This window comes from Panthera uncia, unplaced genomic scaffold (genome assembly GCF_023721935.1).
Source record: "Panthera uncia isolate 11264 unplaced genomic scaffold, Puncia_PCG_1.0 HiC_scaffold_367, whole genome shotgun sequence".
Classification (NCBI taxonomy): domain Eukaryota; kingdom Metazoa; phylum Chordata; class Mammalia; order Carnivora; family Felidae; genus Panthera; species Panthera uncia.
Genome location: NW_026059503.1, coordinates 43,341 through 55,412, shown reverse-complemented (window position 1 = coordinate 55,412; position 12,072 = coordinate 43,341). Strand labels below are relative to the sequence as shown.

The window sequence follows — 12,072 nt, the reverse complement described above, 5'->3', positions numbered from 1 at the left end:
GTGCACCACCCAGAGTGCGGGCCAGTGGGCCTGGGGTCCCACCCCCCACCTACTCAGCCCTTTCCAGGGCATCTGGGGCTGATACCCCTCGGAGAACTGTTAGCTGAGCACAGGCAGCTCAGGCCCAGGGTCCTGGAATGCCAGGGTGGGGCTTCTCTAGCCTCCTCTAGCCAGGTGGGGCTGTGGCACTGCCTGCCCAGCCAGTGCAGCCCTCTGGTTCTAAGAGGGGAGAAGCTGGCTGAGCTGGCAGGCAGAGTGTCCATGGCACTGCACGGATCGCTGGTCCCTGTACTCCACCTGCTGGGGTCCTTAAACTGTGGCGTCACCCAGGCAAGTGAGAAGCAGGGGCTGCCGATGGCCAGCGCAGGTCCTGGCCCGGCTGGGCAGGAGGGGCCCATAAAGGCGGAGCGTGGGAGGCTGAGAGGTGAGGCCCACAGCATTGTCCCCAAGCTCTGCGGTGGCCTTTGTCAGGGGAGCCCAGCAGGTGCAGCCTCCCCCCGCCCACCCCCGATCTTGCTCCTGGAGGCTGTGGTGTATAAGGGTGCTGAAGAAAGGAAACAAAGCTGGTGCTCACTGGCCAAGGGAGGGGCCGTGGCTTCTGAACCATCGGCCCCCACTTGGGGGTCCTATTAGGGCTTTTTTCCCTCTGCGGGGTCCCTGGCCCATCAGGCGTTGAGGGAGTCTGGCTACAGTGTTCTCCGTCCACCTTCTGTCTAGAAGACACTTCACCTCGAACCATGAATCTCGACATCCAGTGTCAGCAGCTGAGTGACGCCCGGTGGACGGAGCTCCTGCCTCTGATCCAGCAGTACCAGGTGGTCAGGTAGGTGCACACGGAGGCGGCAGGCGGGCCCCCACCCCCGGCCGGCCGCTCTGCTGCCTTCCCCAGCACCACAGTGGGCGGGGCTTCTGATGCACAGTGCACACTTTACATGGTCCCTCTGTCCCTTCTTGTCCTCGGCCACCCGACTCTTGAGCCTGCTCAGGCTCTGGGAAGTCTTTCTGACTTCCCGTCAGGGCTGAGTCACAAGCTTTTCACGAGAATATGCAGAAATGCTGTTGTGTCTGCGGGGTATGTTGTATCCTACCGACCGCCATGGCACCCAACGGCCACCTCTGGTCACCGTGGCCACCTGTGAGGGCGGCGTCTGCCAGCTGTCCCCACTACAGAGTTCCTGTTTCCTCTTTGTAATTGGTAAATATCTTGGGTGAGATACGCAGAGACTGCTAACATCCTGCTTCTGCTCAGACTTTCGCCTCCTGATTTTGTCATCCGTCGGTGGATCTTGCCAGAACAGTTATTACTGGGCCTTTGTCTAATGGGGATTTTTAATCCCCTCATTCCGTTCACATTTATCAGCTGTCATTCTCCTGTGAGCGACAGCTGGTTTTCCTCCCACCAGCGTTCAGTTCTCACTGGTCAGGGTGGCCCCTGCCGTTCGTGCCCGTCCTGGCGAGCCCCTCCGGTTGGCCGGCCCCTCCGAGGTGCTGTGCCCTTTCTGTGGCACTTCTCAGAGCTGCCGCCTGGTGCCGGTCTGGTGTTTCCCGGGAGGCAGACGAGAGCTCTCACGTGCCGACTCTGCCCCCGCGGTGCGGCGTGGAGGGTGTGGGGGCCCAGACGTCACCTGTGTACGTGCTGGTGTCTTCGGCGGAAGCTTCGTGAGGTGACCCGTACGCTCCCGTCCACAGGCTGGATGACTGTGGCCTCACGGAGGTGCAGTGCAAGGACATCTGCTCTGCCCTCCAGGCCAACCCCTCGCTGACCGAGCTGAGCCTTTGCACGAATGAGCTGCACGATGCCGGGGTGCGGCTGGTGCTCCAGGGCCTGCAGAGCCCCAGCTGCAGGATCCAGAAGCTCAGGTGAGCCTGTATGATCCACACGGCCCAGGTGCTTGCCCCACCCCGAGCTCAGGTGTGGACCTACTGGGTCAGCCTGGGGAAGGGGGGCGGGAGGCAGCAGCAGATCCTGGAGGGTGGGGGCTCCTCCCGCCTTGTCTCGGGCCCCTGTCCCCCTGTGGGGTCTGTTCACGCCACGGCCCTGCCTGCTGTTCCTGGGCTCGCGACCCAGTGTCCTCTAGGCCCCGAGGTGCATCCCCTCCTGCCCTCTATTCCTTTGCCTGGAGACCCCAGAGGAGGTGGCGGCCCTCTTGCAAGGCCAGGCCCAGGGCTCTCCCAGGCGAGGGGGCCGGGGTGGGGGAGAGGTGCTGGTGCTGTGTCTGCTTCACCCCGGCTCCTGAGGACAGAGGGGCACTTTCCCTGGGGGCCATGGCCTGGCTGGCGGGGACCCTGCTGATGGCTGGCTGGGTGTGCTCCAGCCTCCGGAACTGCTGCCTGACGAACACCGGCTGCGAGGTCCTGCCCGACGCGCTGCGCTCCCTGCCTACCCTGCGCGAGCTGCAGCTCAGCGACAACCCGCTGGGGGACGCGGGCCTGCAGCTGCTCTGCAAAGGACTCCTGGACCCCCAGTGCCACCTGGAGAAGCTTCAGTGAGTGTGGGGCCTGCCACCCAGGCCGCCCCCAGCCCTACACTTCCGGGTCACTGTGGTTTTGGCTGAGGACTGCCCTGGGCAAGCCCTTGCCTCAGCATGTTGGCCGCAGGGAGCTTTGAAGAGGGAGCTCTGGGGGACCTGCCGATGGTCCTTGTGTGTGATGCTGGGGCTGTGGTCCAAAAGCTAAAAGGTGGCCTGTAGCCCCACATCACGTGTGGGGCGGCCTGGCCACCAGAAGTGTGCTGATGGGCTCAGCGATGGAGGAAGACAGGCAGACCCAGATCGGGAGACTGGCATCTTTCTCCCGGGTCCAGTGACCCCCAAGCTCAGGGTGGGGCTCGTGGTTGGCGGCCGGCTTCCAAGCGGCCCTGAGCGCCCACCGTTCAAGGAGATGGCCCCTTAGCCCAGCAGCCCTCTAGTCTCATGCGCCCTGCAGCCCGGGGCGGGAGAGGAGACCCGGACCGAGCTCCCTTGGCCAGAGTTCCCAACACCCACCTGTCCCCAGGCTGGAGTACTGCAACCTGACGGCCGCCAGCTGTGAGCCCCTGGCCGCAGTGCTCAGGGCCTGGAGGCACGTCAAGGAGCTTGTGGTGAGCAACAACGACATCGGCGAGGCTGGCGTGCAGGTGCTGTGTCGGGGCCTGGTGGACTCTGCCTGCCAGCTGGAGACGCTCAAGTAAGTGTGGGGTCTGGCGGGGGGACGGGACCACGGGGGCTTCCCAGTTCTGCCGGCCCCCCTGTGCCCCCAGACTGGAGAACTGCGGCCTCACGCCGGCCAGCTGTAAGGACCTGTGCGGTGTCGTGGCCTCCAAGGCCTCGCTGCAGGAGCTGGACCTGGGTGACAACAAGCTGGGTGACCAGGGCATCGCCACACTGTGCCCCGCGCTGCTGCACCCCAGCTCCCGGCTCAGGGTCCTGTGGTGAGTTTGCGCCCGCCCTGCTTCCTCAGAGAGCCGTGGCCCCAGCGGGCAGGTGGGGAGTATCTGAGAAGATTGGCTGTGTGTCCCCTGGGGGCCCTGCAGTGATGCGGCCCCGGCTCTGCAGGCTCTGGGACTGTGACATCACCACCACGGGCTGCAGAGACCTGTGCCAAGTGCTCAGGGCCAAGGAGAGCCTGAAGGAGCTGAGCCTGGCAGGCAATGCGCTGGGGGACGAGGGCGCCCGGCTGCTGTGCGAGAGCCTGCTGGAGCCTGGATGCCAGCTGCAGTCCCTGTGGTGAGCGCAGCCCGATGGCAGCCGGGGGACGGTGGGCCTGTGAGGAGCGTGGCGCCTGGGGACACCTCAGGGATGACGGTGGTGCTGGTGCCCCGGGGCCCAGGCCCCAGGTCAGCTTCTGTGCCTGCAGCGGGGGGAGGCGTGCGGGAGGGGGTGCCGTGTGTCCCTGGAGGGCGGGCGTTGAGGGGCTCGGGGCCTCCGCACCCCGGAGGTGTGGGCGTGGCCAGGCCCTAGTGCGATTTCTCTCCCAGGGTGAAGTCCTGTGGCCTCACGGCCGCGTGCTGCCCCCACGTCAGCGCGATGCTGACCCACAACAAGCACCTCGTGGAGCTGCAGATGAGTGACAACAAGCTGGGCGACTCCGGCGTCCAGGAGCTGTGCCAGGGCCTGAGCCAGCCTAGCGCCACGCTGCGGGTGCTCTGGTGAGCGAGCACGGGCGTGCCTGGCACGTCTCAGTCTGATGGGTCCAAGTCCGGGGTCCCGCGCATCCCCCTGGGGCCCCTCCCTACTCCTGACGGCCACGTCTGGCAACTCCCGGAACCCGCGGGCTCCCAAAGGCCTGGCAGCACCTGCTTTGTGCGCTGGGACCCCTGGCCCCTGCCCTGCACGGCTGTGTTCCGGGGTCCTGGTTCCTTTGTTGTGCTGGACGCCTGCTCGTGCTCCAGTGTCGAGCCTTTGAGGATTTTCCCGATCTTGTTTCTTCCTTCCTGGAGCTCTCAGGAACCCACTGCTGGGTCTCACCGACCGCCCTGTAGCCCGACACCCCGTTGTTTCTGTTCTCTCTTTTGGCCCGTCAGCCGTTTGCTTCTGGTGTCGCAGGTTTTGGCTTTGTTGGCGGCCTCTGGATCTCTGCTTCTCACTGTGGCTTCTGGGGATGCCTGGCCATGCTGGGCGGGACACAGGTGAAGGGTGTGGCTGAAGAAGCCCTGGACAGCTGGCCCTGCAGGCTGAGCCCGACAGGGTCCCCTGCTTTTCTATCCAGAGGGCCTGGTCTGCTGCCAGCTCCTTGGGGTGCTCTGGGGGCAGGTGGGGCAGGGGGCGTGGCTTGGGTCCACAGCTCCACCCCCCCACCTAGGTGTCCTTGCTCTGGAGGCTGGAAGCCTCTGTGTACTTTGTGCCTCCGGCCACCCTCCTCCCTCCCACCTTTGGCCTCTGGGTGCCTCCTTGGCAGCCCAGCCAGGCTCCAGCACCTGGCGGTGAGCAAGCAAGCAGCTGTAGGAGGCCCTCTGGTGACCCGAGTTGGCCCCGGGGAGGTTGTGGCCAGGGTGTGCCAGCCTCGGGTCCGTCTGACCGCTCAGCCTGGAGGGCAGCCGCGTGCACCTTCTTTCCCTCTCTGGTTGGGGTGTCTGCCTGGGGCTGGCCACTGGGCCAGAGACAGACGTGCTCCCGAGTCCGAGGTCTGGGGAACGGCTACGACCCTGAGGTCTCGGCGCACGGTGTGCACGCACACGTGCCTCAGGGCTCCATGAATATCGCGGTGCGGGGACAGCCCTGCCAGCACCCTGTTCTGTGGCGGATCCTCTCGTCGTGACCCGTGCCCTGCTGTCTGCCCAGGCTGGGGGACTGCGACGTGGCCAACGGCGGCTGTAACAGCCTGGCCTCGCTCCTGGTGGTCAACCGCAGCCTGCGGGAGCTGGACCTCAGCAACAACTGCATGGATGACCGGGGCATCCTTCGGCTGATGGAGAGCCTGGAGCGGCCTGGCTGTGCGCTGGAGCAGCTGGTGTGAGTGGGGCGTGGTGGGGGGACGCGGGAGGGGGGCGGGAGCTGGGGGATGGCCCGCGAGGCCGTGACCCCGCCGCCTCCCCGCGCACGCAGCCTGTACGACATCTACTGGACGCAGCAGACCGAGGACCTCCTCCAGGCCCTGGGAGAACGCAAGCCAGGCCTGCGGATTATCTCCTGAGAGGCCTCCTGCCCCTCCCCCTCCGGACCTCCTGGCTGAGAGTGAAGAGAAGTGTTCAAATCGATGGACTTCTGTGGGAAAGTTTCAGACGCTTTTATTAAAGCACTTTTTTTGGCAGGAGGCGTGCTTGTCCTTCTTGTGGGGTCTCCACCAGGCACGGTGTCCGTGTCGCAAGTGTAACGCTTCTGTTAGGGCTCCCCCGCTGGGTTCGTGCAGCGGCCCATCACCCCCACTGGAAGCAGCTCCGGGGCGGCCCATCTGCACGCCTGCCCCCGCCCCCCCAGCCCTCTGGGCAGCACCAGCACTGGGCACACGATGCACAGGGCCCACAGGGCCGGGAGCTGGTAAGGACCTGCTTTACTTGTTCTGTTAGCTCTCGAAGACCCTCTGCCCCTCCTCCCAACCTCAGGCCCAGGGCCTTTGAGTTTCTGACTCCACGTCCCTCAAGGAGCCAATCCGGTGACCTCCGGCCCCGTTCACACCCCCAGGTTTGCTGGGTCAGATGAAGCCTCCCCAGGAAGTGGCTCAGGGCTGCCTGCTTAGACCTGCCCCTTCTCAGCTGTCTCAGGGTATCACTGGATGGTCATCCTTCACATGTGCCGTCGAGGGGCTAATGGGGGTCCAGTGAGGTGCAGTCAGGGCTTCAGAGTGGCTGGGGGCCCAGGGAGCAGAGGAAGGCACCGTGATGCCTCTGCTGGGCCTGAGCCGTCCGTCTGGGTGCTGAGGGCTCGCTGTGGCCCAGAGGCCGGCGGGCTGACTGTGCAGAAAGGGGAGGGGACCAGCTGCCCGCAGCAAGCCCAGCCACACGGGTCAGGCTGAGAGGAGCCCCAGGAGCACATGTGCACGGGCGCGCGCGCGCGCACGCACACACACACGCACACGCACACGCACGCCTGGGTCAGGGGCCACCTGCATCCCACAGAGCCCAGCTATGTGCATGGGAGAAAGGGAAAATAAAACCACAAGGGCTGAGGCCTGTCGGAAGGTTCCAGCAGGCCCGGGCTCTGGGCAGTCGTGAGGTGCATCAGTTTGGGGCTGGCACCCCCTCCCTCTCAGGCTCTGCAGGCCCTGGGGGGTCTTCCGGCCCAGGCAGGTGTCCATCCATGTCGCCCCCGGCTCTGCCCTGGTCCCCCCGGCTCTGCTGCTTCTGCCGTCGAGTCTCCTTGTACCTCAGGGTGATGTCCCTGGGGACGGTGGGGGCCGAGTCACCACCGGCCGGCCCCTGGCAGTCCCCTCACAGGGACGCCCCCACCCAGCTACAGGCAGGGGCCGCGGGACGCAGACACCAGCCGAACACGGCCCCCGAGCTGGTGTCGAGGCCACCGGGAGCACGGCACTCACCGCAAGAAGAAGCGCCAGATGGTCCAGGTGAGCACGAGCACAGAGCCGAGCGTCCAGCACTGGGAGATGTAGAAGGGCAGCGACAGCGTGAGCGTATGTGGGTCGTACTTCACCACGATGAGCAGCTCTGTGACCGTGATGGCCGCCACCAGCCAGGCCTGCTGGCCCAGCTTCTTGTGGAGCTTCCTGCGGGGGAGGGCACTCGGCTGAGGGCGCTGCGGCTGTGCCCCAGGGGCAGCGACGCCCAGTGTGCCCAGGCCCGCCCCCCCCGGCTCTCACGGGTCATCCATGAAGTCGTAGATCTCCCGCATGGCCACGCCGCCCACGTTCACAAAGAAGACCAGCCGCAGGAGGACCAGGTAGTGCTCGGGGGGCATCCACAGCACGAACTTCAGGTAGAACGTGTTCAGCTCTGCCAACAGAAACTGGGGGACAGAGGAGGGTGGGTGGCGAGCCGGGCTGCCCAGCAGGCGCGCACATGAGACTAGCCAGCCTTACCACCAGGATGATGCCGCACACGGCCAGCCAGCGGCGCAGGCTGGAGGCGGGCTTCCACTCGAAGCGGACCCAGCTGTAGGGCGTGAACTGGAAGGCGATTCTCTTCATCTTGCCCCTGGGAGCACAGGTGCCCGTCAGCCCGGGGCCCCTCTGCTCCACCCGGCAGCCGTGCCGGGGGCCCGTGATGGGCGGGACACCCCACTCCCCAGCGCCCTCCCGGGTCACCTAACGGGGGCAGCTCCTGGAGAGCCTCTGAAAAATGCTGGCAGGGGATGAGGAGGACCTGATTAGACAGGCTGGGGTCGGGCTGACATCCCTCCCCCCATGGACCAGGGCAGCTCGAGAGCCGTACTTGTAGGTCGGAATGTTCCAGAGGCCCTGCCACTTGTACGTCTTCAGAGACAGCCACTCAAGAGTCTTCATGCCGCAGTAGATGCCCAGCCCATTGCAAACGAGCACATCCATGATCCACTGGGGGCAGGAGCCAGGGAGGTGGTGGGCACCTGTGGTCCCCAGTCCCATCCTGCCCTCGACCCCCCAGGGCAGATGCTGGCACTTACGTGATCCCACCAGCACTCGCTGAAGTTGGGCAGCTGGTGCTCTAGGCTGTACTCGAGGAACTCGAACATCACACTCACGATCGTGCACATCCACCAGTCACGAATCATCAGGGTCTGCAGGCCGCGGCAGAGCGTCAGCCGCTCCAGGGCGACACCCCTGACCCCCTCAGGAGCGGGGCGAGGCACTAGTTGGAGGCCACGACACCAAGGACAAGTGCGGGTCGGGGCAGGACCCAGGGTGCCCAAGCAGTTGTGTCAACTCTCTGGACAGCTGCCTGGCCTGAGCCATGGCCCCCAGACCCTCGCCCACCACGGTCAACCACTCTGAACATCAGCCTGTGGCTGGGAAGTGGCTTCAGAGCACAAGGCAGACCTGAAAACGAGGGTGTCCTTCTGACGACGAGGTCACCTTACCTTCAGGTACCAGCCAAGAAAGTGCGCAGGCACAAAGCCGTCCAGCTTGTCCTATGGGGACAGGACACTGGCCTCGTGTGCGGCCCAAAGCCACTGGTCCCTCCTTCTCCATGAGCACCTGGGCCCGGTTCCTGCCTCTCTGAGCTGTGCTGACTGGATCCCAGGGACAAAGCTGGGATCCCGCACGCAGGCGGACAGCACGCCCTGACCACAGAGGAGAGCAGGTCTCCAGGCTGAGAGGCAGGGACCTGCCCCACAAGGGGGCTGCACGGACCCTTCGCCAAGTGGGCTAAGCTGAAGGGAGCCCTGGGTCAGGCAGGAGGGAGGTCAGCGCCTGGCAGGGCCCACGCCAACCCCACCCTGTCTGATCTGCAGAACGACCGGGGTTCCAGAAACATGCAGGACAGGTCAGCACCTGGGGAGCTGATTAAGCACGTGACTCCTGGCCCCACCCCGAGCACGGAGCTCCTAGGGCCCGCCTGTACCCAGACGTTGTGGAAGGGGTCACTCTCGTTGTCTGCGTCGTAGATGAGGCAGTTTCCCCCGTAGTCCCTCTCCGGCAGTGGGACTCCCAGCTTGGGGTCCACATACTTCAGAAACTGGCGGCCGTCCTGGACAGTCTGCAAGGCCAGCGCCCTGGTCAGTGAGGCCACATGCTGCTGGTGGCGACGGGAGAGCTCGGCTAAAGTCCCGAAAGCGTGCGTGTGGCCTGGGGTGTGTGGATGACGCCTCTGCCTAGTAGGGACAAACACCCTGCAGTGCAGGGACGGGCAGACGTGGTGGGGGTGGGGAGGCCCCGAGTCCAAGGAGATGCGCCACGCTCCCCACGTGGAGGCTGTGTGGGTGGGGACACAGGTGGGGTCACAGGTCACCGCTCTTGCTACTGCCCCTCTCCACAGGCCCTCCCAGAAGAAACACGACATCAGGTCAGCCTTCCCAGACACGGATACCAACAGCAGCAAACCGCCCTTTCTGGCCTTAGCGCTAAGGAGACTTCTGGGGTCGACAGACGGAAGGCTGCCTGCAGCAGACACAGCCTCACCCCTCCCTCGGGCCCCCTGTGGCCACCAGCCCACAGGGAGTGGCCCCGGGGGGCCTGCGGTCAGGACACCATCCCCTCACTCCTGCCCCAAGTACCAGACAAGGGACGAAGCAGGGCAGAGGATGAGGTCGGGTGACGGACGTCTTCTGGCCTCAGACCCGCATCACATCTGTGCCAGACAGACGCACTGCCTTGTCCTGCAACTCGACCTGTCCCCAGCTTGGGGTCTGTGGAAGTGACCCTCAGACCGTGACATCGGCCACAGGATCGGAGGCCGGGCACTGCTGTATCCAGAGAGCAGGAACCCAGACGTTCGGGCACAGCTGTGCCAGGTGCAGGCTGCAGACCCCGAGCAGGACGGTCCCGCGGCGCGAGCACCGCACCACGGAGGACACCTGGCTGACCCAGAAACGCAAACAAGGCCAGGAGAGGCGGCCACGGTAAGGGTCCCGACAAGCGCGGGTGCCGCCCAGGGTCTGGTGGCAGGAGCTCTCTCCTGGAGGGAGCCACTGGCCAGTCGTGCCGGGAAGCAGTGCGAGCAGACCTAACACGTGCTCGGGTGCCCGCGGGCCTGTCACCAGCAGCCCCGCTCAGGAAACGGCTCCCGCTCGAGGTCAAGGCCGCCCCGCCCAGCAGGAGATGGCCCACGACCCCCACGACCCCGATGACCCCGACGCCCTCCAAGGGCCCAGGAGGCACAAGCGAGCGCGCCCCCAGGGGGTTCCCACAGGGCAGGACTTGGTGGTGGAGGGAGAGCAGGTCGGCGCTCTGGGGGACACGAGCCACTGTTGTGTCCTAGACATGGGTTTACACATACAGCTGTCAACACTCAGAACCATACACCGCGCTAAGAGTGAATCTCACCACGTGGCGATAAACCACGAGAGACAGAACTGACGGGAGCTGTGAGCTTGTGAATAAGAAAGTACTTTGTAAACTGAAGGTCACCGTCTAGGTGCACGTGGGGTTGAGCAGAAGGAAAAGCTTTAGTAAAGAGACACCAGTGCCAGCAAGTGGGGAGCCACGGTTTACTACGGAGAACGTTCCGGCCTCCCTCCGGACCATCCTGCTGCACAAGGTGCACTCGGAGGGAGAAGCCCCGAGGACTAAACCCCAGGACCAGCTAGTGGGGGTGCCGCCCTCCCCAGGGGTGGGACCCTGCTGCTCAGGGGACAGGCAGGCGTCCCACCCGAGCAGACCGTCCCACTGGGCCCCGTCCCCGCTCGCCAGCGGGGGCCGTCTGGGCAGGGCCCACACGCGGCTCAGGGCAGAGACCCTGCTGAGACGCGGTGCCCGCAGCCTTCCCAAAGCGGACCCTTCTGGAGGGCCCCCCTCACAGCCTCGCTTCCTGCCAAAGCTCCCGAGGGGCTGGTGGGCAAAGCCCGCTCGGACACCCTTCGCTTACCGGGGCCGCGGCACCGCCCACACCCCCAGATTATCCAAGAAAACCCGCTCACCTGGAAGAGTATGAAGATGAGGAACAGCTCATAGACCACGCTGACGCAGAGCCAGAACCTCCAGTAAGCTACAGAGACACAGAACACGAGCGTCAGGGGCGCCAGCCCCGCCGCTGGCCGGCAGCACGCCTGCGCGAGGCCTCACTCGGAAGCGAGCTTGGGCTATGCCCATGCCTCCGGCCCCGATGCCTCCGGCCAGTGCTCCCAGCTTCCCCCCCCCCCCCCCCCCGGGGCCAGAAGCGGGGGCAGCCAGCGCCCTTGCGCGTGTGTACCGGTGAGACCTCTGACCTTTACCGCTGAGGAAACCTGCAGTGGGTTTCTGCCGGATGCCTTTTGGCGAGTTAAGAAAACCTATGAATCCCAGCATGCTAAGTTTTCACCACGAATGCGTAGGAGACTTCGTTTTCCTTCAGCGCTAACGCGGTGAGTTGCACTGACAACGGTCTCCAATGCCAAGCCGGAGGCTAGACCGACCCTGCTTCTGTCGAACCTTCAGGAGACTCCCATCTCCACCCGCACCGCGGGTCCCCGGAATACACACTTCACAGCTGCTGAGGGCGATCTTCAGTGTTCTCACCACAAAAAAGAAACTAATTCTGCGGGGGTGACGGGGGGCTGTCAATCACCTGGTCTACCTTAAACCCACACGTTGTTCTGGGCCAATGAAATCTTAATAAAGCAGAGAAAAAAACCACCTGTCCCCCAAATTCCTTTTATCGGCCACCTGGTTTTCATCCCTTGAAAGGGGAGGCTCAGATTTTCACCAGGGGAGGAAAGAGCAGCAGAGGAAGCATCTAAAACCATCGTCTGAGACAAATGACGGGGAGCACGTGGCTCTTGGCTTCGGCTCAGGTCGCGACCTCAGGGTCCATGAGACCAAGCCCCACAGGGGGCTCTGCGCCGGCAGCCTGGAGTCGGCTTGGGATTCTCTCCCTCTGCCCCGCCCCCCACTCACGTGCACGCCCTCTCAAAATAAATTAAAAAAACCACAAATGACAACTTTCACCTTCCAACAATCCTGACAATCCTGTTTAATACCGGCCTAAACTATCTACTTTCCCGTTGCTTGTGTCTGCTTAAAGAAACACCACCAGCTTAGTTTTAAAAACGATTTTCCTTGAATAACAACGGTGGTGCTTACAAATGTGGA

General features: G+C 64.4%; 2 protein-coding genes across 2 annotated transcripts in view; one reads left to right on the top strand and one right to left on the bottom strand.

Annotated features, from left to right (window-relative positions):
- The first annotated feature begins 14 nt into the window (after positions 1-14).
- Positions 15-5,725, top strand: LOC125918015 (ribonuclease inhibitor-like). The gene is made up of 9 exons (XM_049624072.1): positions 15-823; positions 1,690-1,860; positions 2,316-2,486; positions 2,995-3,165; positions 3,239-3,409; positions 3,534-3,704; positions 3,956-4,126; positions 5,259-5,429; positions 5,523-5,725. The coding sequence occupies exons 1-9, from the start codon at positions 738-740 to the stop codon at positions 5,608-5,610; spliced, it is 1,371 nt and encodes a 456-aa protein (XP_049480029.1). The 5' UTR covers positions 15-737; the 3' UTR covers positions 5,611-5,725.
- LOC125918014 (phosphatidylserine synthase 2) overlaps positions 5,689-12,072 on the bottom strand; it is a 23,720-nt gene continuing 17,336 nt past the window's right edge. The window contains exons 4-12 of the mRNA XM_049624071.1: positions 10,923-10,990; positions 8,909-9,043; positions 8,424-8,474; positions 8,010-8,123; positions 7,802-7,920; positions 7,450-7,564; positions 7,231-7,376; positions 6,952-7,137; positions 5,689-6,794 (exon numbers count right to left, since the gene is read on the bottom strand). Coding sequence (XP_049480028.1) covers positions 6,635-6,794; positions 6,952-7,137; positions 7,231-7,376; positions 7,450-7,564; positions 7,802-7,920; positions 8,010-8,123; positions 8,424-8,474; positions 8,909-9,043; positions 10,923-10,990 — 1,094 coding nt within the window. The 3' untranslated portion in view covers positions 5,689-6,634. The remainder of the gene's footprint in view (positions 6,795-6,951; positions 7,138-7,230; positions 7,377-7,449; positions 7,565-7,801; positions 7,921-8,009; positions 8,124-8,423; positions 8,475-8,908; positions 9,044-10,922; positions 10,991-12,072) is intronic.